General features: G+C 48.2%; 1 protein-coding gene across 1 annotated transcript in view; it reads right to left on the bottom strand.

The window, feature by feature from the left end:
• The window catches only part of ADAM12 (ADAM metallopeptidase domain 12), a 267,367-nt gene that overhangs the window by 190,513 nt on the left and 51,558 nt on the right, over nt 1-25,296 (bottom strand). Inside the window, exon 3 of the mRNA XM_040991939.1 lies at nt 611-684. Coding sequence (XP_040847873.1) covers nt 611-684 — 74 coding nt within the window. The remainder of the gene's footprint in view (nt 1-610; nt 685-25,296) is intronic.

Here is a 25,296-nt window from a genome sequence, read left to right as displayed (position 1 = left end):
CCACAACGATGGCCAGAACGGGAGGAACGGCGCAGACACGAGTGGTTCCCACTTGTGCCTGGAGGCACACACAGGAAGGCACAGGAAGTGTGTGATATGGCTACATCCTACCCCCAAAAATACAAAATCATTTTCTAAGACATCATGCTCCTCCCCCCCTGCAAACGGCCAAATCTTCAAATAAGAAGATAAAATAAATAGTTTACACCACTGGAGGCAAGTTTTGAAAGATAAAATAAACTCTTGGTTTTTCTCAGGAAGAAAAGAATTTCTATCCATTTGAAGTTATTTCCTCTTACACAATCCAGGAATTGTCAAAAGTCAATTAACTACAGAACACGATTATTTGGACAGAACAAATGGTTAAATTAGCTCCTTGAAAAATCAGACTAAGAAGCAGCAATATTAGAGCTATGAAAAAAGAAGCCTGCTGAGCTGCACAGTTTTTAGAGTGATTATCTGTCCACTGGACACTTTCAAGTCTGAATCCGGACTAATGATCCTCACAGTTACCTCTGCTCTGTCAATGGGGGCATAAGTGAGACGGAACTGTGCCGTCCATTCTTGTCTCAAGTTTCTCCTGTCAGACCACCAGCAAGAAGGAACTTACTCATTTCTTTCCAAGTTTAAGATCAGCTCTTTGTCTTCCAGTTGTATTCGAACAGTCAACACTTCTGGATGATTCTGAAAGAGAAACAAGCAAAGTTAGTGGGAAAACATCTGGCTTTGCCTTGCCAACATGTGCACGTGCCCTGGGGGCCTCTTCAGCTGAGGGAGAGGGGGCACGTTCGGGGCAATGCCCTGACATCCCAAGAGCAGATGACTGGGGCAGGGGTTGGGAGGCATAACACCTGCCCAGGTCACTCCTTTCCTTGGGGCCCTTGATCCCATACTCAATCAGTCTCACCACTCCTTTCTCCACCTTCTCGGCCACTGTGAGGGGCACCTTCCTCCCCCACTGCTGTGTCCCAAATGCTTAACCATCTTGGAAGTCTTATCCATTATCAATTCCAGCCAATCCATGCAACTAGCCCATTGAGTTTCCCTCTGGAATGCAACACCTCTGCCTCAGACCTTCCCTTCCTCCATCCCCTCCTGCTCAAACCACAACTCTCTCTTCTGGATGATTGGACAACCCCTCTTATTCCAGTCCCTCATACCTTGCTTTACAATCCTTCCAGGCTGTCTGTAGTAAGCGTTAAAAGGGTCTTTCAAAACACAACCTGGTCAACGTACCTCTTCATACCTTGAGCCTGTCCTGGATTCTACCTCCTCAACAATAAGAGGTCAACTCTTTAACATGGCCAACAGGACCCTGTCCCTACAGCCAGGCCTGGCCTTTACCTGCCTCCCCGCTCACCATACCTGGCTCCAGTGTACCCTGGCTTTGTCCACTCCTCACACAATAGCAGCTCTGAGTGTTTGTCTGTTCTGTTCCCTCAACCTAGGATGTACTTTTCCCTGTCCTGCTGGGACCAGCCTTCTGGAGGCTGTCCTTCCATTTATTGAGATGATGAGTTTTAGATTTCTATTAGCTTTGGAGTTAAACAGCTGAATCGCCATACATACAAAGACTTGTGGGTAAGTTTTGGACTTAGCTCTTCTTCAGAGTTCATTCTAGCAAAAGGCAACACACACATACACACTGATGAAATTGATATTTTGACATTGTCTAGTATGTCTAAGAATTGTGTGGGTTTTTGGATTTTGGCTGAAATTTTCAAATTGGCATTATTGCTCGATGCAAGGTACAGAACACACATTGCTTTATTCTAACACAGCACAAGTGTTTTCTTACGCCCTGCATTTGCTGTTGGATCTGTCCCAGGAACCTTTGCCTATTTTTGCATGCATCTTCTGATCCTTGGATTCTAGTTATCAACACTTACAAAAATTTTTCTCCAGAATCTTCAATGTGTTTTTATTAATGATGTTTTAGAAAAACAAGATTATTAATTATGTTTGCAATAGAATATTGCACAAAACATGTCTCAATGTTCTGTCAGAATGTGTCTGAACACCACATGCATGTTTGCATGTATTTAACTAACTGCTTAAATATGTGAGCGTAAGTAACTGAGTATTTTACTTACAATTGTGTTTGTAAAAGACATCTAGAGACACATCACTATCTCAGAAATCCTGGGACAATCAAGATGGTGGAGTAGGATAAGTAAGGACATAATTAGACAGAGAATCATTAGCCAGAGGAAGCACAGGGGGCACATTCCAGAAAATAGGAGACAACAGACTGGTGGCAGAAGGGCACCTGGGGACGATGGGCACAGGAAAGCGGTGGAGCAACGGTGTGATGTTGCAGTGACCAGACAACCCAGTGGCAGTTAGCCAGTGGCTATCTGAGGTTCACCAGTAGCCAGAACTCCACCAGCAACCAGGTGAGAAGGGAAGTTCACCCAGAGCTCAGCAGGTGAACCCACAGAACTTCCCATCCCATTGATTTGTTTGATTTACCCAGCAGCAGAGAGAGAGCATCAGATCCCAAACAGGTGGTACAGGAACAGGGTGGCTCTCACAGTGCAGACCCCCACCAGAGCTGCATCGGGCACCATTTTATGTAGGGAGACAATATTTGTGGGATAGGATTGCGCATGCACTCAGATTGGAATGCACTAATTTTTAAATTGGTGCATTACACTGACATGGCAAACTATAAGTTCCAACCCAAAATAGGTCTGCAGTCCCAGATCTAATGACCAGAAGATCCATAACTTCACCAGTGGCACATCAGGCACCATTTTGTACAGTGTAGCAAAGGCTGTGAGATTGGCGGGACAGCAGTGAGCTCTGCATGTGCTGAGCTGCAAATGAATTCATTGAGCTCAGTGTATTGCACAGAGAAAATAATACCGACTCTGGCATTTTATGACTCAAAATAGGTCCAAGCGGCCCTCTGATCTAACAGCCAGTAGGTTCTGACAAGATCAGCACCACCAACAGCCTAGTTATTTAGGACACCTGGTGTCTCCCTAATCCTGGGGATCTGCTTGAACCAGAAGTGGAAGAAAGGTTGTACAGACAACAGTGCAATCATAGCACGGGATCACAGCAGGCGGAGACTGGGGAGCCAGAGCTGGGGCTCCCGAGATCATGGTGGAAGCCTTACACAAGAGCCCAGACCTGAAACGTGCTGGAGGGAGCGGCACAAGTGACTGCAAACAAATAACTAGATATCAAATGCAATAAGTAAAATCAAACTGTAGACCTGTGAGTGACACGGTTCAGAAACCTGCCCCAAGGAGAAGACTCTGATAACCAGAGGTACAATGACCAACAGCAAAAGAAGGGACAGAGGCACAAGGAATATTACTGAAGACTCCCCTGCAAAGGTGCAAAAGCCTTTATCAACATGAATATAAATGAATTAAACTCAGCAATCAAACGTCATAGATTCATAGACTGGATTAAAAACACAAAACCCATCTATCTGTTGCCTATAGGATGCACATCACCAACAAAGATCAGCGGAAGCTACAGCTCACGGATTTTGATGTTTTTTGTTTTTATTTTCATTCATTCAAAATAGTTTTTCTCATATTAAATTCTTCGCCAACTCATAGATCATACCATAGCATCATTTTCTTCAAGAAGGTTTTTGATTTTTTTTTTTCATTTCTTCAGCAACACACTTCAGTCACTCAGTAACACGTTATTTAACTTCATGGCATTGTAAATTTTTATTTTTCTTTCTGATGTTGATTTTGATTTGTGGCTTTTCATTTAAGGGAATGTATAGTAACTGTGTAATGGAGACTATCATATCCAGATGTGAGGATACAATGCTGTATGCATCTCTACTTCCAGATCAAAGATGGATTCCCAATAAAACTGTTAAATCTCTATCTTTTTATAAAGATTTATTTATTTTTATTACAAAGTCAGATATACAGAGAGGAGGAGAGACAGAGAAGAAGATCTTCTGTCCAAGGATTCACTCCCCAAGTGGCCACAACGGCCAGTGCTGCACCTATCCAAAGCCAAAATCCAGGAACTTCCTCCAGGTCGTCCACGTGGGTGCAGGGTCCCAAGGCTTTGGGCTGTCCTCGACTGCTTTGCCAGGCCACAAGCAGGATGCTGGATGGGAAGCGGGGCTGCTAGGATTAGAACCGGTACCCACATGGGATCCCAGTACGTTCAAGGTGAGGACTTTAGCCACTAGGCCACCGTGCCAGGACCAAATCTATCTTGACAATAGGATGCTGGACTCTGTGCCATTGTCCATGTTCACAATGACAAACTTATGACTGTTTATGAAGAACTATATTATTTTAATAATACAGGGGACATGGGGAAGTGGAGAGAGAACACTTGGGGAGGGAGTCGAGGAAATCCCAGTGCCTATGAAACTCTATCATAAAATGATAATAATGATTTAAAAAATTTTAAAAAGAAATCCTAATAATTGTATTTATGAAGAAAAAAGAAGTTACTTGCCATATGCCTTATTCTCTCTCTCTTTTTTAAATTCTTTTATTTTGATAATCTTTACAGTAAGGGCGCAAAGGGTCAAGGGCTACAGGAAAGTGGGCAAGACCATTGTTTTCACATTAATATTATTATTTTTTTTTTGTATCTGGGATAAGGGAGAAGCCCCGCCGAGCTTCCCAGGTCCCCAATGTGGAGCATTCTCTGAGGGTCCTGCTAAGCAGTTTTGAGAGCTCAACAGTTCTGAATTGCTGCCAATCTTGCCATCCCATGAACAATGAAATCTATTCAGAACCCACTGGCTGACACAGTCTCTTCATGGTTGGGGTTCTGAGATCAGCAGTTCAGTTGGAGGGATCCCCAAAGAAACTTCATCTTGGGTGATCCTCAGACCTGATTCTTGCGTGTGCTTGCCAGTACAAGGTCCAGCATAGTCCATCACCCCTACTGGCTTACGCATGTGCTGCGATTGCAATGTATGCCTGATTCTCAATGAGCTAAGCTACTTTAAGCATTAATATTTATAGCAGTCCTTTCCATCTCTCTTCTATTTTTCAAATAAATAAATAAATTTTTTTAAAGAAATCCATGCATACATGTCTGTCAGTTCACACACATGATTTTGAGTAGTTACCGTCCACTATGCAACAGTTTTTCCTATGAACAAACTCCACATGACTGTGGGCGGCTGGCACATGGGGCATCAGAACATGACTGTGGGCGGCTGGCACATGGGGCATCAGAACATGACTGTGGGCGGCTGGCACATGGGGCATCAGAACATGACTGTGGGCGGCTGGCACATGGGGCATCAGAACATGACTGTGGGTGGCTGGCACATGGGGGCATCAGAACATGACTGTGGGCGGCTGGCACATGGGGCATCAGAACATGACTGTGAGCGGCTGGCACATGGGGCATCAGAACATGACTGTGGGCGGCTGGCACATGGGGCATCAGAACATGACTGTGGGCGGCTGGCACATGGGGCATCAGAACATGACTGTGGGCGGCTGGCACATGGGGCATCAGAACATGACTGTGGGCGGCTGGCACATGGGGCATCAGAACATGACTGTGGGCGGCTGGCACATGGGGGCATCAGAACATGACTGTGGGCGGCTGGCACATGGGGCATCAGAACATGACTGTGGGCGGCTGGCACATGGGGAGGGGACGTCAGACTCTGGAATCAGCTCCTCTTCAGCACAGGTGACAGAGGAAGTCAGAGCAGCACTCAGCAGTGTCCTAATCTTCCCCAAGCCATAAGGAAGATCCCCTGTGTTGTTGTGTGAAAAGGGTGTTTGGTGTTGCAGTTAAGATGCTTTCCACAGGGCCCGGAGCAATGGCGCAGTGGTTAAGGTCCTCACCTTGCACGCCCCAGGATCCCATATGGGCACCGGTTCTATCCCGGCAGCCCCGCTTCCCTTCCAGCTCCCTGCCTGTGGCCCGGGAAAGCAGTCGAGGACGGCCCAAAGCTTTGGGACCCTGCACCCGCGTGGGAGACTCGGAAGAGGCTCCTGGCTTTGGATCGGCATAGCATCGGCCGTTGCACTCACTCAGGGAGTGAATCATTGGACGGAAGATCTTCCTCTCTGTCTCTCCTCTCTGTATATCCGCCTTTCCAATAAAAAAAAATAATAAAAATAAATCTTTAAAAAAAAAAAGATGCTTTCCACATCTGCATCTCATCTTGAGTGCCTGGGCTCAAGTCCCTGGCTCGACTCCTGATGTGAGGATGCGAATGTGCATCCTGAGAGTTGGCAGGTGACGGCATCTGTGCCTGGGCTTCTGCTGCTCACACGGGTAGCCTGGTAGGAGCTCCCAGCCCCTGACCTTGCTCTGCCACTCCCTGCATGTGTTTGGAGAGTGAACCAGAGGATGGAAGATTTCCTTCTGCCTTTCAACTGAGTAAAATAAAATAAAAACAGCAGTCTTTGTTGGAAATGAAGGACAAGCAATAGACACGTTTTTCCTATCGTCCTGTTTCTGAAGCCCTGGAGCGTGACTGCTGATCTGTGCATGTGCACATGTGCCACCGTGTGTGTGTGTGAGATGGGCTCATGGTGCAAGGGTCAACGTCGCAGAGGGCTTGTCATGAGATCGCCCTTGCTTCCAATACTACCCAGGACTCAGACCGAAGTCCCCTTGTTGGGGCACGCTGGCTGGGAGAGAAATCTCCAAGCAGATGCAGCACTTGGCCGCCTGGGATGGGAGCCTTGTCACTGGGCCATGCGAACCACAAGCGCTAACCTCAGTGTGCAGGCGCTCCTGGCAGGCACACGACTTCCTTGTGGAAATGAGTTGTGAGCAGACCGTCCCTGATGGTGAGCCCAGGCAAGTCTGCAGGAAGCACTGGGCCCAGCCTGCTGCCTGTGCACACGCCCAACTCCCCGGCAGGGCTGGGCCTGGAGTACAAACAGATGTGTACAAAGTTATTTGCTGATTAGCTACATTTGTTTCCCAGATTGCACTGCCCTTCTTTCATTTGTGTAACTGGGACTCAAACTTTTCAAATGTTTTAGTCCATGGTGGGTTTACAATAGCTGGAGACAAGTTCATACAGACACTTTCCAAGTACGCAGGGGTACCTCTGTGGATGGAACACTCAGGGATTGCCTCTTCATGTGTCTCCATGTTGACAGAGCAAAGCCAAGCCGGAATCATGTAACCAACACCTGACCTCATCAGGAAGCAAGGACCATGGAGCAGCGGCTCAGCAGCAGGACAAGCAGGCAGGAGGGAATCACCCCTGAGAAAATGAGATAGGGGCTCCATAGCCAACTCTACTCCCAACACAGTTCCCAGCTTATCCTGTTAAGACTATGGTCTCTCCTGAGCCAAAATCATTCATCAAAACCATCAATCCTGGAGACTCTGAGGGATCCAATTTTCCAGGCAAAATAGCAATATTAAAATATTGCATTCAAGGGACTCAGCAATAACCAGATCTCTCTCCAGCACTACGTGAGGGCTTCAGACTGCTGCTTGGATGCCTGTGGGCAGGAAGGAATCATTCATTGCCGTGAATGTCCAGAGGCGATCCTGGTTACCACTTTAATATCAGCACCCGAGCTCCACAGCCCTCATACGAGACCTGCAGAACTGGGAGGGCAGAGTTGAACTCAGTGCCATACAACACAGCAAGGACTGTGCTAACGTCGGCCCATAATCAGACCTTCCTGGCCTGGGGCTGCTTAAGGGTTACAGGATTGAGGAGCATGTTTATCCATGAGATTTGAACTGGTAATTTTTCCGGGTGGAAAACTGACACTAGCCAACAAGCCACATGTTCAGGACCGCACAAAGGATCCTCAGATCTGTCGGTAAAAGCCACTTTGGAGAGATGCACCCTATAGCTGTCGTTGGTGTGTGTACTGAAGTGGTGGGCTCTCCAGCACAGAATCTTCTCACTGCTTTTGGTGGCATGACAGGTGCACATTTCCCAGCTACCTTCTTCCCTGCTGCTGGGAAAAGCATGGCCGCATCCATCTTGGCCTGTGTGGCGCTCTCAGCTCAACTCTTAGTCCCATGGTCACTGCTGTCATGGCTAATCCCTAAGTTTGGCAAACCTTTTAGATTTTCACTTTAGAGTACAAGCATCTCTTCCCATGCATCTCAAGGCCACCGGCCAGTGGCTCCCCAAGGGTGGTGTCCTACCGGGAATGATGATGCCGAGTCCTGTGGTAAACAGCGTTAACCTGCTCCCTCCTTGGGCTCACTGCTGGGTTGAGAGAGGAGTGGGACATGGTGGTTTAATGGAAGCCACCACCCTGCAGATCTTCCCAGCTTCTCACATCTACAACCCAATGCTAATTTCACTGCCCTCCCCATTGTCCATCATAGAGTGGGAGACAGCCCCAACCCAGAGCAATTCCGGATTCCTGCCCTCTCTGCATTTACCCTACAAGCCAGAAGAAAATGGGATGATATACTTAAGATCTTAAACACTTCCAACCAAGAATATTACATTCAGCAAAGGCAGAGGGAGTGATGAGGAAATAACGTATTCCCCAGATAAGCAAAAACAATTAGAATCCCCCCCGCAGACCAGCCTCACAAAACTTCTGAAGGGAGTCCTGCCTTAGAAGTCAACACCACAGGCAGTTTGTGCAAAACAGCAGCATGACTTGATAAAGAAGAGCAGACAGACTGTGTCTGGAATCTTGAGTTCACAGACTGCTGGTGCCAAAGACAGGTCAAACTCTGCAGGCAGTGCAAGTGGGCCAAAGTCCATGACCAGGATTGAGGCCTGTGGGTAAGGGTCCGCAGCTTGGCAGCAGTCCCAGGCCAAGGTCAAGGCCTGTGGGTGAGGGTCTGCAGCTGGGCAGCAGTCCCAGGCCAAGGCCGAGGCCTGTGGGTGAGGGTCCGCAGCTGGGCAGCAGGCCAAGGCCGAGGCCTGTGGGTGAGGGTCCGCAGCTGGGCATCAGGCCAAGGCTGAGGCCTGTGGGTGAGGGTCCGCAGCTGGGCAGCAGGCCAAGGCCGAGGCCTGTGGGTGAGGGTCCGCAGCTGGGCAGCAGTCCCAGGCCACAGGGCTGTGTGCTTTAGGACATCCTTGAGATAGTCACGTCTTGGGTTGTGTACACGGGTCACACTGTTGCTTCCTGCACAGCAAGCATTGGTTGGTTGACATCAATATGGGATGGAGCTGCCAATGTTTGTGCCACCTCAAACCCTGCAATTTGACTCCCCAAACCTCCCCAAAAAGGATGGAGGCCGCAAGCCTTCTAGGCCGACCTCCTTTCTCAGAGAAGGGGATTCCCTCTGGCTGCTGGTTTTTGTAGTCTTTACCTTGTGTCTGCTTCTTATTTTCTCAAAGGCACGCTTCCCCACTCCAATGCTGTTCATGCCATGCTGGTCATGGCAGTCAACATTATAAAAGTATGCAACACTGCCAAATTCACCGACAGAGCAGGTATAACCAGAAAGCACTCAGCTTTGTGACAGGTGAACATCCTTACTGAGGCATTGCTTGTTTTCCAGGTTCTGACGAGCTGGGCTCCCAGGTCTCTGAACCCACTGATGCTTGCTGAAGCATTCCCCTGGCTGCACTGACTGCCAGCCGCCAGCCTGGACTCCCTCTCCCTAAAGGTGGGTTCTTTGCGTTCACTCTGTTCCGAAGGTATTTCATCACTTACGCTGACATGGTAGCCAGAGGCCAGACCACAGATGGACATCCTGCTGTGGAAACCGGCTTCAAATTGAAGCCAGGCTGACCCCAAACCTTCCCAGCCTCAGAGCTGTGCTGTGCAGATGCTCTGGTGGCCTCCCCTGTCCACACGGCTGCCTGCTCATGGCATAGGACGTCCTACAGAGGTTATGGGACACCATGGGCTAAGATGGGACTTCCTGGAAGCTATGCCCCTGACAGGTTCACAAGGACCCTCAGGTGCCCTTACACTCTCTTGAGAAGCCAGCATCCAGGCTGCATGGCTGGGACAGACATGGGCGGTGGAGGCGGCCTCAGAAAGTGAAGAAGGCCTGGACTGGGCTCCGGTTATCAGCCGTCAGCCACCTCTTGTGGCCCAGAAGAGAGCTGTTGAGCATAGGGACACCCTAAATAAATGCTTCCCCCAGTAAGGCCAGAGCTCGACTTCATTTTATTCTGGAAGTGTGTGTGTGTGCACGCTCACCCAGGGGTGGAGAGTCTGTGCTGTCGGCTTCCGTGGGCCGTGGGTGGCAGGTACATCACATAACTGTGAGGCCTCGGTTTCCACACTGTGAAAACAGGGCTACGACAGTGACACACCCGCTGGTGTGGCCCTCAGAACGCAGTCCCCAGCCAGCCCCCTGCAGCCAGTGATTAGGTTTCCTATTTGAAAAGGGGTCTGTGAGCTGTGATTGGGATTAAAGACCTTGACAGAGGGTTGGATTTTTATGCAGTGCTTACATGATCCTAGGACAATCTCTCCTTGCTGGGGTGAGAGATCTAGGGCAGGGCAGGACCCAAGCCACTGGTGGAAAAGGAAAGCAAGAGCATAAACCACAGCACACGGTGGCCAAGGCTCGGACTGGCTCTCAGTGTAAAGCCAGTAGGAAGACAGGGACACCAGCCCTGCGGTCACCAAGGACTGAACACTTCCAACGCTACATGCGTGCCCCCACAAAGATGGTACCGCTGCCCTCCTTCCACCTGCCAAGGCTTCACAGAGAACTCAGTGCTGTCCACTGGATGGCCGATCTTGAGAATTGGGAGACAGTGAGAGTGATAAGTGTTAAGCCATGCAAAGCATGCTACCTCGTTACAGCAGCACTCAAAAACATAAATAATCAGATTGCTATCAAATTCAGATGCTGAATTGTTGGGACAGCACCATGCATGATGAAATGAAAACACGTTCCTTTGATAAGGATGCGGTCACAAAGAAATCTGGGACTTCACAACATGAAGTGACAGCATTTCACCTGTTATTTATTGCTAGTTCCCCAAACTGTAAACCCCTTTATGCTTTGTAGTTCTTTTTAAAGGAGTTACTGAGGGTAAATTTACCATCTAGGCAGCAGGTCAGTTTTGGGTTGATGACTGGAAATAACTCAGTTTTCCTCCTTCTTCCATTTGGGAAGATGAGCTTATACAAAATGTGAATATCCAGGATTAAAGAAGGGTCTAGAAGTTTCTAGAAGGCCTGTGAAGACACAGCACAAAGAATGTGACTATTGCATTCTGATGTCAACTGTTCGGGCGGCGATGCTTTCTAAGATGTGCTTCCCGATATGATCCAGGGTATTGAAGAATCACAAACAGCACACGGCCTTCGGACGGCCTTGCCCGCGCTGCACAGGACAGACCAGCCGTGAAACAACAGCAGACAGCTCGGCCTCCAACACAGAGCTCATTCATCTCACTAATTTGATGTCTGGAAATGTTCTTGCGTCTTTTCCCCCCGGAACTCCGTTTCAGGACTGTCAGAGGAAGTTAACAGCTCAGGTTGCCAGTGGATGTGCACGCAGGCTGTCTTGCACAGCCCATCCTCGTCACACGCTGACTTGGACCCATTTCTAAAGCACCACCATAATCTCTCTCGAATAAACATCAGCAGAACATCATCAGCCCTTTGGAGGGTGATCCTGCCGTAGATCACAGAGGTGTGGCCAAGGACAAACACACGTCTACCACAAGCAGAACTGTAGCTCATTGCTAACGTCTCGTAAAACACATTCTGATCACACCCTGCAAATCCACGCCACAGGCTTCAGAGAGAGAATTCAAGCATCCTGACTTAGCCTTCCTCTCCACCTGCTGGCCCCGTGGCTCTTAATGGACAATAGAGCCTCAGAGTCAGGCACCGAGGGGGAGTGGGGTAGGCCGGGGCTGGCTGGGAGCCTGGAGCTGGTGGAAGCAGCCACAAGAGTGGAGGATTGCATCTTAGGAAAGGCAAGGGAAGGACTCAGTCCCTTGGGGCCATTTGGCTGTGTGTGTGTGTCCTCTGGGCACTGGCATGTGGACCTGATGTCGCTTTGTCTGTGAAAACACAGATTACAGCCCCATCCCAGGTGTCTAAAGCAGTGGGCCTGGGATGGGATCTGCTGGAGAGCAGGCTATCAAGTCCCTAGGTGATGTGGTACTGCCAGCCCAGAAGTCACACCCCTAAACCTCACATATCTCCCAGGCTGGCATACATGTGCTCCAGTCATGTCCCTGATCCTCCATGCTCATGTGTTTCCCAGGCTGGCATACATGCCACCCAGTAATGTCAGCTTGATTTGATTCTAGCATCAAAAATTTCAGAGAATTCTCAGACAGTTCTGGCTGTCCTACTTCTTGGAGGGGAAAAAGTTTAGACAGATAGATAGATAGATAGATAGCAATGTTAGTGCTGGCCTAACACTGTAGATGATAAAAAAAATTGGCTAAAACTAAATAGAGGAAGCCAAGTCTCCCAGCCCCCACGCCTAGCATGTGCATACTTGGAACCCCTAGAGTAAGGTGATCTATCACCTACTACCTGGTTAACTGTTCTCACTTACAACAACTCCTGCCCCTGGCTCAAGTCCATATCATACAAACCCAAGTAGCTGGAAGAGGGGATTTTGAATACCTTCATCATCTAGAAACCATGAATGTCTGAAATAATGCAGAGACTTAAATGCCCAGAAGTGATCATAACGCAACCTGTGCAGGAATTGACATGCTATGCTGGACACCAAGAAGCCACATGATCACCACCCGCCCATTAAAACACACACTTTCAATAAGAATGTTAAAAACCAGGATGGTGACAGGGTAGCATTACAACACGCAAAATGAATGAGTTCCCATTCATTCCTCTGCTCTCTCTCCTACTTCCTAAAATATTCCCATTACGTAAGAGTCTCCAGATAAACCCTGGCACGTGAGGTCAGAGGAGCTCTCAGTCTCTGGACTTGAAGAGATGCAGCCACACGGAGCCTGCTATGGCTATGACCACTCCATGAACAGTGTGCTCTGCACACCTACCAGGCTATGAGCAACTCGAGGCCTTAATGCACCATGGCTAGTCGTTGAAGTTCCCCAGACACTGCTCCACCATACACGGAAACAAGAAGCACAGCGCCCCAACATGGTATCAAATGCTGTTCGCACACTGCTCATCAAATATTGGCCTGGATCCTGAGACTGCTCTAACTGCAGATCTCCACCTTGCTGACCAATTTGAGCCTTTGACACAAGTTCAAAGTCCATGTAATATCTTCTCACACAGGACCATTCAACAGGCTACTAGGAACTACTAGGCTACTGGGTTGATGATGTTGCATGGACAAAGTCAGGTCCATTTAAATTTACCTTCCACACAATTTTCCAACCCAAATAGGAAAATTTGCTGTGCGGTTTATTACAAACATGTGGTTACCAAGTCCTGAGTCTACTGGGAGCCTTCCAGGATTGACCAATCTGAAACTAAACCAGGGGAGTGGGCATGCACGTGAAAAGTGTAGGGCTTCTACCGGCACGGTGTTGGCTGCCTTGTGGCAAGGGTCAAGCTACCACAGTCAGGCCTGCATTTCACTTCCTGCAGGGCCCACTCACAGCTGGGCTGCTGGGAAGGCAGCACAGATGTTCAGGGCGCTCTCCCTGTCCCTTCCATTCCCAAGAGGGACCTTACGAAAATGATGCAGAAATGGGCCCAAACAATAAAACTGAATAATATTGGCTGGCAAAATGAAAAATAGAAGAGACATGATGGCTAATAGACACAGCACATGGGCAGGAATAATCTATAACCAGCCAACAGATTTTTAACCACTGCAAACCAAAATCCTATTATTTCCTGGAGATTGAATGTCATGCAGGGATTCTTGGTCTCTTCTTTGTACCAATTCCAAAGAGAAGGATTGAGACACTATTATAGTTGAATTGATAGCATTTTGCCAGGAACCAGAAGTTTCTTCCAGGTCTCCTACATGGTGGTAGGGGTCCAAACATTCGGGCTCATTTTCTGCTGCTTTTTCTGGCCTATTGGCAGGGAGCTGGATCAGAAGTGGAACAGCCAGGACTCAACTGGTGCCCTTATGGAAGGCCAGCATCACAGGCAGTAACTCCAAGTGCTACATGACAACACCAGCCCCTCTGTTACAGCTTTCCAAGTGGCAAACCCAGCTCAGGGGGAGACTGAAGTCACCTATGGAACATACAAATAGCTTTGTACAAAACTCTAACTTGGTTTTTTCATTAGAATTTCTGTCCTCCCCGCCCATCCCTCCCACACACAGAATGAAGTTCACATAGACTTGAAGTCAAATCCAAACACCACCACTGGGTGCATCTGTGGCTTTGCCCTTGCTGGCCCCTCAGAGTCCCACTTCCTCACCTGCCAGTCGTGATAAAGCAGCCGGGGGCATAAGGTGGCATCAGGGCTGGGTATGGACAGAGAATCCTAAGCAACTATGAGTGGAGCGGTGCCACTGGCACTTGCCTGGGTCACATCTCTGATTATCTCATTGAGGAATATGTTTGGTTCCCCTCTCCAAAACCCAGCAAAATATTGCTGTTCTTGCTGCCCACTCCCTGCTGTGTGGCACACCATCACGTCTCATCACAAACACGCTGGAACACGAGTCATTCTGCCCTCCCACTGGGATAAAGAACATCACTCTTCATAGGAACCTGTCGCACTGATACCAGTTATCTCAACAGGAAAGGGATTCCAGAAGATTCCACCCTCACCACACCAACGTGCCCATCACTGCTCTCCTGTGCCTGTCACATCTAAGTGACACCATTTATAAAGGAAAACCAAGAAAAATGGGATCAGCAGATAGAGGGTGACCCGGAGGCAAGGCTAGCTTTCTGCCTCTGACAATCAAAGCTCAGAGTGTCTGCTTTGGTGAAGCACAAACAGCAGACACACAGCCCAGGGGTTCCCCAGCTGCACTCCTTCTCTGCTACAATGGATCGATAGATCGGCTCAAAGCTCATGAGAGGTGGAGACCACACAGACGAGTTGGCTCTCACCCAGCCTGAGTGTGTGGCACCTGCCGGGAAAAGGCTGCCACAGCACTTAAAGTCACTTAGTTCTTATCTTAAAATACTTTAAAGATTTCCTTATAGATCTGAAAGGCAGCCTGACAGAGAGAGAGAGACAGGCACACCCACATACAGAGAACGAACATCTTCCATCTCTTGGTTCACTCTTCAAATGAACAGAGTCAAACCTAAATCAGGAGCCTGGCGCTCCATTCAGGGCTGTTACATAGGTGACAAAAGCCCAGATACTCGAGTTATTCTCCTCTGCTTTCCCCAGTGCATTAGTAGAGAGCTGGACTGGAAACAGAGCAACTGGGACTTGAACCAGGCCTTATTTGTGGGACGCCAGCCTCATAAGCAGCAGTTCAATGCATTTTAAGATATTTTTCAAATGCCGTCAAAAAGAATTACACCAAAGTCACACAAGGTCCCCGTCTTCTGTGGACCCTATTCCTTCCATTCTTTTCCACACTGTCATCTTTACAGGGACTCACCACCTGGGTCTGTTCTAGAACCCTGGCAGGTGCTTCCAATTCTTCTTAAAATGGAACCATGGGGAGAGTATGTCAGATTGGAGTCACCTAGTTTGGAGTTCTCCGAGAGCCCTGAGCCCTTTCCATCTGCACATCTGTCATCTGGAAATCAACCCAGGAGTACATACGCTTCCGTCTTCCATAAACCCACTTCCTCCTCGCCTGAACTGTCCGCTGCAGGCCTGCTTCATGTGCTGTTGTTGGATGTTTTATGTTGTTTTGTTTACTAATTGAACTGCTGATCTTGTCATTTTTTAAAAGTTTTGAGGTTTTATTGGAAAGTCAGATTTACAGAGAGAAGGAGAGACAGAGAGAAAGTTCTTACATCCACCGGTTCATTTCCCAAGTGGCTGCAATGGCCAAAGATGAGCCAATCCGAAGCCAGGAGCTTATTCCAGGTCTCCCATGCAGGTGCAGGGTCCCAAGGTTCTGGGCCATCCTCTACTGCTTTTCCAGCCCACAGGCAGGGAGCCAGCCGGATGGGAAGTTGAGCAGCTGGGACACAAATCAGCATCTTTAAGGGATCCCAGTGCACACAAGGCAAGGACTTTAGCCACTAGGCTGCTGTGCCAGGCCCTGATCATGTCATTTATCCTATGAGTTTGGGCTCACAGTTTTAATCTGTTGGGAACTTTCAAAGGCAGGGTTATTTACGCAATCCTGGGAGCTACACAGGGCCAGGCCAGAACTGCTGAAGTGTGAAAGGCTGGTGTTAATGTGATATGAAGAAACGAGTACTTCCACACAGAACTGGGAAAAGTGTAAACTGGCGCAGTCTTCCATAATGCACTCTGGAAATTGCATCCTTAAAGATGTTCACAGCTTTGATTCAACAATTCCACTCCCAAGGAGTATCCAAAGGAAGTAACTAGAAAAGTATGCCGAACATTTAACATAGCTCCTAGTGAAATCTTACCCCTCCAAGAAGTAGGACAGTCAGAACCAACATTTAACGTCAGAAAACACCCCGAGGGAGTGATTTCAAAAACGACATGGGAATTTCATGCTAAGACATTTGCAGCCATTAGAATGACAGCAAAGGGATGAAGGAGTTTTGCTTTTGGCTCTGACAGTAGGAGACGTTTGGATCCATCTTGCCATGGAGCACAGCTAGAGTCCTGGTAAAATACCATAAAGTGATGTTGGAATGTAATGTTACTCTGTAACACACAAAAGGATGATGTCCAAAGGGAGCAGGACAGCAAGGGCGCAGCCCCAGAGCGTAGGGTCAGCCCTCCCGCTGCAGGTGTCTGCAGAGGGTAGAACTGAAAATCTCACCAGAATGAGCTGGACTGAGCTCCTGCCTCTCAGTGACTGGGAAGTGAACCAGTGGATGAATTCTCTGTCTTCTCTCATTCCCACCATCTCTCAAATAAAAATTTTAATATGTTAGTACACAAAACAGAAAAGTTACATCTAGATAAATTATAGCAAGACTGTTAAAACAAAACAGGGCAACAGTTGACAAATGGAATCACACAAAACAATATATAAAGGATATTTCAAAAAAATTAAGGGACTTTGGGCAAGGAGAAAAACTATTTCAAATCCATGAAGAGCTTTTTTCATGATACACAATTTCCATGAAATTAAAATTAAAACTAATGCTACAATACTTATGGCAAATAATTGAAACCTATGGCTCTGTTTCTTATGAAATAGCTTTTGACATTCAGGACACAATTGATTTTTTTTTATGTCAAACAGAAATAGAAATAACTCATGACCATAAAGTTACATTAAAGAAATACTAAGGACTTTTCTCCAGAAAGAATATTATTTTCACCAGCTGCTTGTTCGTGTGGGAAGGAATGAAGAGGGAGTTAACATGTAGCAACCTTGACATAAACATTGAACACATGACACAACAGAGCAACAGAAGAGGCCAACAGTCCGGACAGTGAGTTCACAGCAGTTTAGACCTGCTCATGTCCATTGCCAATGCCTTCCTACTCAATGACACACTGTCCAACTGGAAGAAGATCCTAGAACCGAAACTTGACACCCCTACCTCACAGCCCAGAGGTCTTCCGGCTGCCCCCTTTCTTCATTTCCTCTCGCTCACTCACTCAGTTGTTCAGCATCTATCATGTGCCACTGTGCAGGGCCTAGAGCCTCAGGAAGGAAGACATCAATCTTGAAGACAAAGAAGAAAATCTTAGGGAGGTTGAGCAACTTTCCCAAGGCCACGGGGCTTCCAGGTGGCAGGGGTAAAGCCGGACCAATGCCTGTGGTCCTGTGGTCAGGATCAGCAACCTTGATTCTCCACTAAAACCTCCAGTAGAGAGGGTCTTCAAAGGGCTCATGAAAAAAGGCATTTATTAAAAAACAAATCATGCATAAAGTATACTCACCTTTTAACTCAAATTTTTTTCTACAAACTTATGAGTTATCTTCAAATCTGAAGTGTCAGCCAGAATTGATGCCCACCCTTCCCTCTACCTCCTGAGTCTCACCGCCGTTCTTACTCCACTTTCCCACTGTGGTGCTGCCACTGTGCATCCTGTTCAGATCTTCCCCATAACTCTATTTCTTATTCTCCTTAGAATAACAATACCTTGCGTCCACAAATAAAGCTTATAACCTTTTACGCCTTAAACACCAGCTACAAGATTCTTCACTTGGAAGAATTCCACTGGGATTCCCAACCATTTCCTGATGCTGCCTAAACCGTGCACAGGTGCTGTCACCAGGTCTCTGCAAGCTGATCGGCCAACTGAAGCCCACGTATTCAAAACAACTGCATCAGTAACCAGTTCACAGTCAGTCATGTTGACCAGCAAAGATTTTTGCCATCAGGTCATGTACAACAATGTCTGTGGACATCTTTGGCGACCACAGCAGGGTGAGGGGTGCTGCAGGCGATGACCTGAGGGACACAGGCCCCCAGCCTCCCACCTGCCAGCAAGCATCACCAAGTCCAAAACAGTGCTGCAGCAGATAAACCCTGCTTTAGTCTTCCCTTTCTCAATAGCCATCCTTAACCAGATGGTCTATAACTTAATAAGCGCTAGCAACTCTGTCCTGCACAGTTCCCCTTTTCTTGTTATTTATGTATGCAAACAGATGTGCTCTGAACTCTTAAAGACCACCTTTGAAGGGGAGGAATCTTGCCAAAACATAAGCCAACCTCGGCCATGTCGACTCGCATACTGTTTAACTAGGCTCCAGAAATTCTGGTGCTGCAGCAGGAGGAGGCTAACGGCCCTCGGTGGCAGGGAGGTTTTAGGAAGGTAAGGTTTGTCAGACCACAGGGATCAGAGAAGTAGGGCCTTGTGGCTGGAGGAAGGTGAACTGGGATGAAAGCTGCAAAGATCAGGAGGTGACCATGAGGGGCTTGGGAGTAGAGTGGTCAACCAAGTGGGGGTGCTGGGCAGGGAGAGGTGAGACCAAGGCTTGTCAGTGGTGGCCAGTTGGCAAGAAACTTGGAAGACAATTGTGAAAGATGACATTTGATCCCAAGCCAGAGAAAGATGGGGTCCTTAGGAGCCTCGCAGGCAATACTCAGAAGATAAAGCACTGAGCCAACCGCTCTCTCTACGGTGGGAGCTGCCTCTGACAGACACTCAAGATCTTTCCCAGGGTCCAGGCACTCTGGCTCATTAGCTCATGGTGGAGTCTCCTTTGCTGGGGTCTAATCGGTTCATCTTGTTCAAGTTTAAAGAACATATAGGGGTTGCATGGATCACAACCGCGGGACAGCTTGAGCCACTTAAGAGCAATTTCAAGTCCAAATCGTGCACAGAAACATCCTGGCCTTATCTGCAACTGCTACATTCTCTGCTGAAACCACAGTCTGCAGTGTGTTCCGCACAGGGACTCTCAGGGCCATCCAATTCTGGTGCTTAAATCAAATCATCATTTGGCTTCCTTCTCTTACTGTTCCGCAAACCTAGCCCCTCCCCCCTCACACTGTTATCATTCTAAACGGTTCCTCTGCTTCCCCCAGCATGCTTCAGTGCCAAACTCCATCCTTCAGATGGTCCTGCCACAAGATAGGAACTCAGCATCAGCCCTCATGGGCTTGCTGCTTCCTGGGGTCAGCACAGCTCTGCTGGGTCATCCCACGGAGTTCGGGCTGAAAACAGAGAGTCAGCACTTTTCAGAAAGTAATTGGTCTTTTACGGTATTTTGAACATGATAAACGAGTTTCAGAAAGCAGAATAATGAGAAGAAAGAATGCAGAGATGGGAAGAAGTCCTCCCCACCCCTGGCATGAGAATACTTAGGATAACAGGGCGGGGGTGGACAAGATACTGGAGGGTGAGAGGACACAGGGTCTCAGGAGGGTTGGAAAGATCTTTACAAACCTAAAACAAAAGCACAGCTATCTCCGCTCTACAGTCAGCTTGTACTCTGTTTTTAGAAAGGAAACCACCAACGGTGAGAGACCCCTCCTTCCCCCCACTCCTCCCGTTAAGCCAAATTACAAATCACCAGTGGGAAACAACACTGTGAAAAGAGGAAAGAAAAGGGGTAAGAAATAAGCTAGATGCTTCATTCCCAGACTGCATCTCTACTCGGTGGGAAGGCCTGCTCTGTGTGCACGTCTGAGTTTCAATACAACAAACTTCTATCACCTTCAACTGGTACAAGCTGGGCACAGTGACCCCAGAAAACACGTGACTTTCACCAGTGGGAGAAAAGGAGCAGGTGGACACCTCACAGCAGGCTGAACATCAAGGATGAAGGCAGAATATAAGGCAAGGTGGAGACAGAGTAGGAAGCTGGATCCCAATGCTGGGCGGAAGTGGAGAGAGGGCAGGTTCAATCATGTTGACATGTCTTGACACACATGAAACCATGTTTCTATAAGTGCCGGGTGGCCTCTGGCTGTCGCACAGCTATTCCTGTTCACATGCTGGGGGATAAGGTTCTTGTTCACCCCAGCAGGCTTTTCTTGCTCTGCTGTCTTCCAGCTGCTCATACTAACCTTAGACATTGCTAACGGAACAAGAGCTATTTTTACTGTGTCACCATGCTGGAAAGGTACAAACATGTTTGTACAGTTTATTGAAGCAAAGCCGTCACTTCCCTTCTCATTAATTGGGTCTTTTGTGATGAGTGGGAGTAGTTTAATAGCTGTAGAAATCTGATGAGAAAAAGTAGGGTGACTTTTTCTATAAAAGCTCCTTCGCCATTATGTCTTCAGACGTTGCTGAGCTGCACCGCTCCTGCCTCATAGGAATCCCGTCACAAGCCAGTTAGACCTTCAGCAGCTCCTTCCTACGGAAGTAGGATCTGCTCTAGTCTCTGCATTCATTTTTTTCTATCTGTGTTTTGGTTTTGCCAACTTATTTATCTTCAATTTCACAATTCCTAATTTGTCCTATTTCCATTCCAATGAGTACTTGATTTTAAAACTGCATTATTTAGTAATAGAATTCCAATTGGACTCATTTTTTGTGGACTCTAGACCACAATTGACATTTATGCGTATTTTCTCCATTTGAAAACAAAGATGCCAAATCCTCCTTCATTCAGCTTACTCATATATTATTTGTAAATCATCTTTTATGGCTTTTCCCCCTGATGATTGGTAGTTTCCCACTTTTTAGAAAAGCATATCTAATTACTTCATATTTCATGCCAGACGTTGTACTTGAAAGTCCCCAAAGACATTGCAGATGACACTTTCCAGCAGAGAAAGTGTGGCCTTTTGTCTGCAGGTCAGTTAGACTGATGTGGTCAGTCTCCAACTGGTCAGGTAGTTAGCCAAGTCAGCAATGACTTCTACTGAGAGCTGGTCCGCTTCTGGTTGGTGCTTGGAGACTGGCTCTCCCAGCTGGTGATGGAGGGGCTGGAGTTGTCGTCTTCTCAGCCCAGGGGGACTGCACTCGGCTAGCCTCTTGGTGCTCAGCCTGGGGGAGACACAGCACGTGCTATTGCAGGTCTCATTCTTCTTGGCTTCTGGCTCATTCTCCTGTCTCCTGAGCCACAGGACAGTGTAGAAGGTTCCAACCTGCCTCTCTCACGAAGCACTGCAGCCTCAAAAGCTACGTAGGAATTATCACTATCCCATGAATGTTCATGTTCTGGAGTCAAGGCAACTCGCAACAGAAACTTTTCTTTTTGATTTTAAAATATCACAGAAATCTTACTTTCACTGTAGAGCCATACTTAGTATAAAACACAGCTTCTATTTTTTTTTTTTTTTTGCTCAAACCTTGTTCTATTTGAAGCAACGTGCTCAGCCTATACCCTAGATGCTTAAACACATTCCTTGCAGTTTGGCTGGCGTCTTGCATGGTTTGTAACAGAGGACATTGGAACACATCCTCTCAGATAAGAAACATCGTCATCTCACGGTCAACAACTGCAAGTAACAGCTGTGACCTGCCCGGCTTGCTTACACGATGCATCTCGTAGCTGAAGGCCAGCTCACAGCCCTTGGTTATCCAAGAAGGAGCAGGTGTTAGCCGTCACCACGCCTCTCCTGGGGGGACACAGAGATGCATTTACGTGTCTCACTAAACACCTGCCAGTTTTGCCTGCTTGTCTTCCATGCCCCTCGAATACAGGACTAGAGCACAGAATTTTTTTAGGGAACAGCCACCCTCAACCACGTGGCCCAGCCTTGGTCGCTACTCTAATTTATACCTTCTGACCACACTGCTCATTTGCATTCGCAAAGGTGTACTTTTCCTTACACAACTGAGGAGAGTGTTGGGGGAGGTCTGTGGTCACTCAGAGGCAGAGAGGAAACTGCGGTGGCTTCCAGCCTTCTTAGCATTGTGAGGCAGGCCCTCTCTAAGCACAGTCAGCAGCGGAGCGCTGAGTGAGTAGATGCAAAAAAAGAAAGAAATCAGGGTGGACACTGGCTCAGTCCCTGAATTCTGCCACGTTTCAAGCTGGAGAATGTCTAAGACGTCACAGTTTTTGAATAGAGAAAAAAAATCCTAACAATATGAGCAGGATTTAGTTTGCTTAGGGTCGGTCCCTCATGAGCAAGACCAGCTTCCTCTTTAGATCATTCTCAGTAAGGGATCATGAGTCTCATCCTGAATCCAGCACAAGGGAGAGGGTGCAACAGAGTGTGAACAACACAGACAAAATTAAAGAGCGTGGTGTTGACTGCATGAGGACAGACAGCTTGAAAGGAGATGCAGTGAAAATGACTCACGGGTCAGCACCTAGACAGAACGGCGGGTCAACCAGAGAGAGAGGCTCTGGGATGTTGCATACACGGACCTAGACCTTGACAAAGACCATGGATGAACGGGAGGGATCCGCGTCATATTAGCAGAATCAACAGTGAGACCTCGGAGGATGCTGACGGACCCCAGCAAGAGTGCAACAAAAACGAGGGGGTGAACTCTAGGATCAGCACGAATTTAGAGGGCTGCTGGCCAAGACAGGAGGAGAGGAAGAAGCTGGTGGAGTAGATAAAAAGGCAGAAAAAAAATACAGAAAATGTGGAACTGAGGAGTGGAGGAACTGCCGTTGCAAAAAAAGAGGTGACCAAGTCCAAACACAGGAACGCCACAGCCTTGGAGCCCAAGAAAGGGCTCTGAGAGCAGCGTGGACACACTGTCATGTCCACCGAGCAAAGGCCAGGGCACACAGAACCAGGCACCCAGGGAAAGGAAACAGCAGGGAGAGCTGCTCCAGGCTTAACTGCTCAAACAGTGGCTAGATTAGTTCGTTGTCGCGGCAGAGGGATTTCCTGGAGCGGGGCGCCTCTGGGGTCTCCTAGGCCAAGCTCTGCATGTGCTGACATTCCTGGAATCTGACAAGGCCGGCAGTTGCAACTGGTCAGGTTTCACTGAGAAAGTGCACGTGTTGTCTTTGAGGGCTGCTCAGCGAGCTAAAGACAGGCGCTCCCGCGGCTGCTGGACACCATTTTATAGGCAAAGAGCTTTCAAGCTCCTCCAACTCATTTCCCCTCCTGCCAACTCTAGTCCCTGGCTTTCTACTCGCAGGGCCTGCCGGTGCCAGGAGAACAGCTCTGTACCCCCGTCTGTGGTACCCAGCGGAAGGGCAGGGGTGCTTCGCGTGTGACTTCATAACGCCCCTCTGTCCTTCCCGACAGGCAGCACCTTCCAGTTGTGTCTGGGCAGTGGAAATGCATGGTACGAAAATCAGAACCGGACGTCGGAGGATGATCTGCACTCCCCACATCAGCTGCCTCTGCAGACTCCTCAGACAAAGCCAGAGAGGCACGGTGCCTGCCACGAGGCAGCAGGCTGGAAAACTGCGCCTCCGGACTGCACTGAAGATGTGTTCTGAAAGCCCTCTTCTCCCCTTCAGACGGCAGGCCAGTGGGTCTGCAGGAGCAGGCCTCAGCCTTCCCCACGCATCCAGAGACGAAACTGCCCTGCCCAGGCAGCAGCTGGGTGTCCCGAGATGGGCTGCGTGCCCAGAGTCCACTTTAGAGAACACGAAAACCAGCAACAACCTTTGGCAATGCACACACATTCCTATCAGCTGAATAGTCACAGGCAATCATTATATGCCCCAGTGGTCCTGTTTTGAACTACGAAAGAAGGAGCTGGGTTCCAGGGGGCCGGGATAGAATCCTGAAACCCTGCTAGGCTCTTAATTCTCCCTTAAGTCTGTACTGTACGAGAAATTGGCACTTCCAGGGGCTCTGTCTGAGCAAGCAGCAAAGCAGCAAAGCAGTGCAATTGCCGAATTGATGCATTTCAGAAACAGCCAGCTATCTCTGGCACCTTGCCCAGGAACCAGCACGTAATGGTTTCTCAATAAATATTTCGTTGATTAAATGTACAGAACTCAATAGAAAAGATCATCTTTTAAATTAGCCATTTGTCTCCCCCCTCAGAAATTCTACAAAGGTACTTCAAGAAGCTTGTAGGAAGTGGAATTCCAAGGTGAGTTTCCTGAGGCTGCAGTACAGTAAGTTAATCTGCTGCCTTAAAGGAACCTGTTGGAGTGCCGAGTGCCCCCTTCTAGTTCCAGCTCCCTGGTATTTGCTCAGGAAAGCAGCAGAAGATGGTCCAAGTCTCTGGGTCCCTGCCCACCCACACAGGAGCAGAATGAAGGGCTTTGGCCTGGTCCAGTCCTGGCTGTTGAGGTCATGTGGGGAATGAACCGGTGGGATGGAGATCCTCTGCTGTATTCCTCCATCCTTCCCTGTAACTCTGCCTTTCAAATAAAAGAAGATTCATGAAAAAGGTAAGTCAACGTTGGTGCAGACTCCTTTTGCAATCCCTGCACAGTGCAGTCACAGCAAAAATCTCCACGGGCATTCTGCGGGCTCTGTTTGTCAGATTTCCAAGGAATGGCACCTTGTGCCCAGGCAGGGCTGCCACCCCCGGCAGCTCAGGAGGCTGTGCAGTCTGGACTCTGGGTACTGGATGGCATCCATTTCCCAAGCCGGGCAATGACCAAACACAGGCAATCCTGATGAGGCAATCACCAGAGATGCTGTTAAAGGCCTAAATCAGCATGTCCAAGCAGTACAAAATGCTCCCTGACGATATAGAGAAACTCCTTTTAAGAGGCACATAGCACACTTTGAGCACAGAAATGACTTATTTGGAAGGCAGACCCCTGTAGACACAGGGAGAAAGCAAGGAATGGGGATATCTGGCCACCTCCTGCCTCACTCCTCCAAATGCCCAAACTATGTGGACAAGGCAGAATCTGGGAGCTCATTCCATCTCCTTGTGGGCAGCCAGAAGCAGCAGTGCCTCCCAAGGAATGCACCAGCAGGAGGCTGGAATCAGAAGAGAGCCAGGACTCTGCTGTGGCGTGCGGGCCATGGCCTACGGAGTGTCTTAACTGCTCTACCAAGTGCCCACACCACATTTCCTTTCAACCTCTGATGCTCATTGTATGTTGGAGGGGTCTATTTTTAAAGTACATCCAGTGTATATGAACTATCCATGTGTTCTGCTGCATTTATGCTTC

This window comes from Ochotona curzoniae, unplaced genomic scaffold, assembly GCF_017591425.1.
Source record: "Ochotona curzoniae isolate NIBS_2020 unplaced genomic scaffold, NIBS_Ocur_1.0 contig_66, whole genome shotgun sequence".
Taxonomy (NCBI): domain Eukaryota; kingdom Metazoa; phylum Chordata; class Mammalia; order Lagomorpha; family Ochotonidae; genus Ochotona; species Ochotona curzoniae.
Note: the sequence above shows the minus strand (reverse complement) of the source record. Positions and strands in the feature narration are given on the sequence as shown.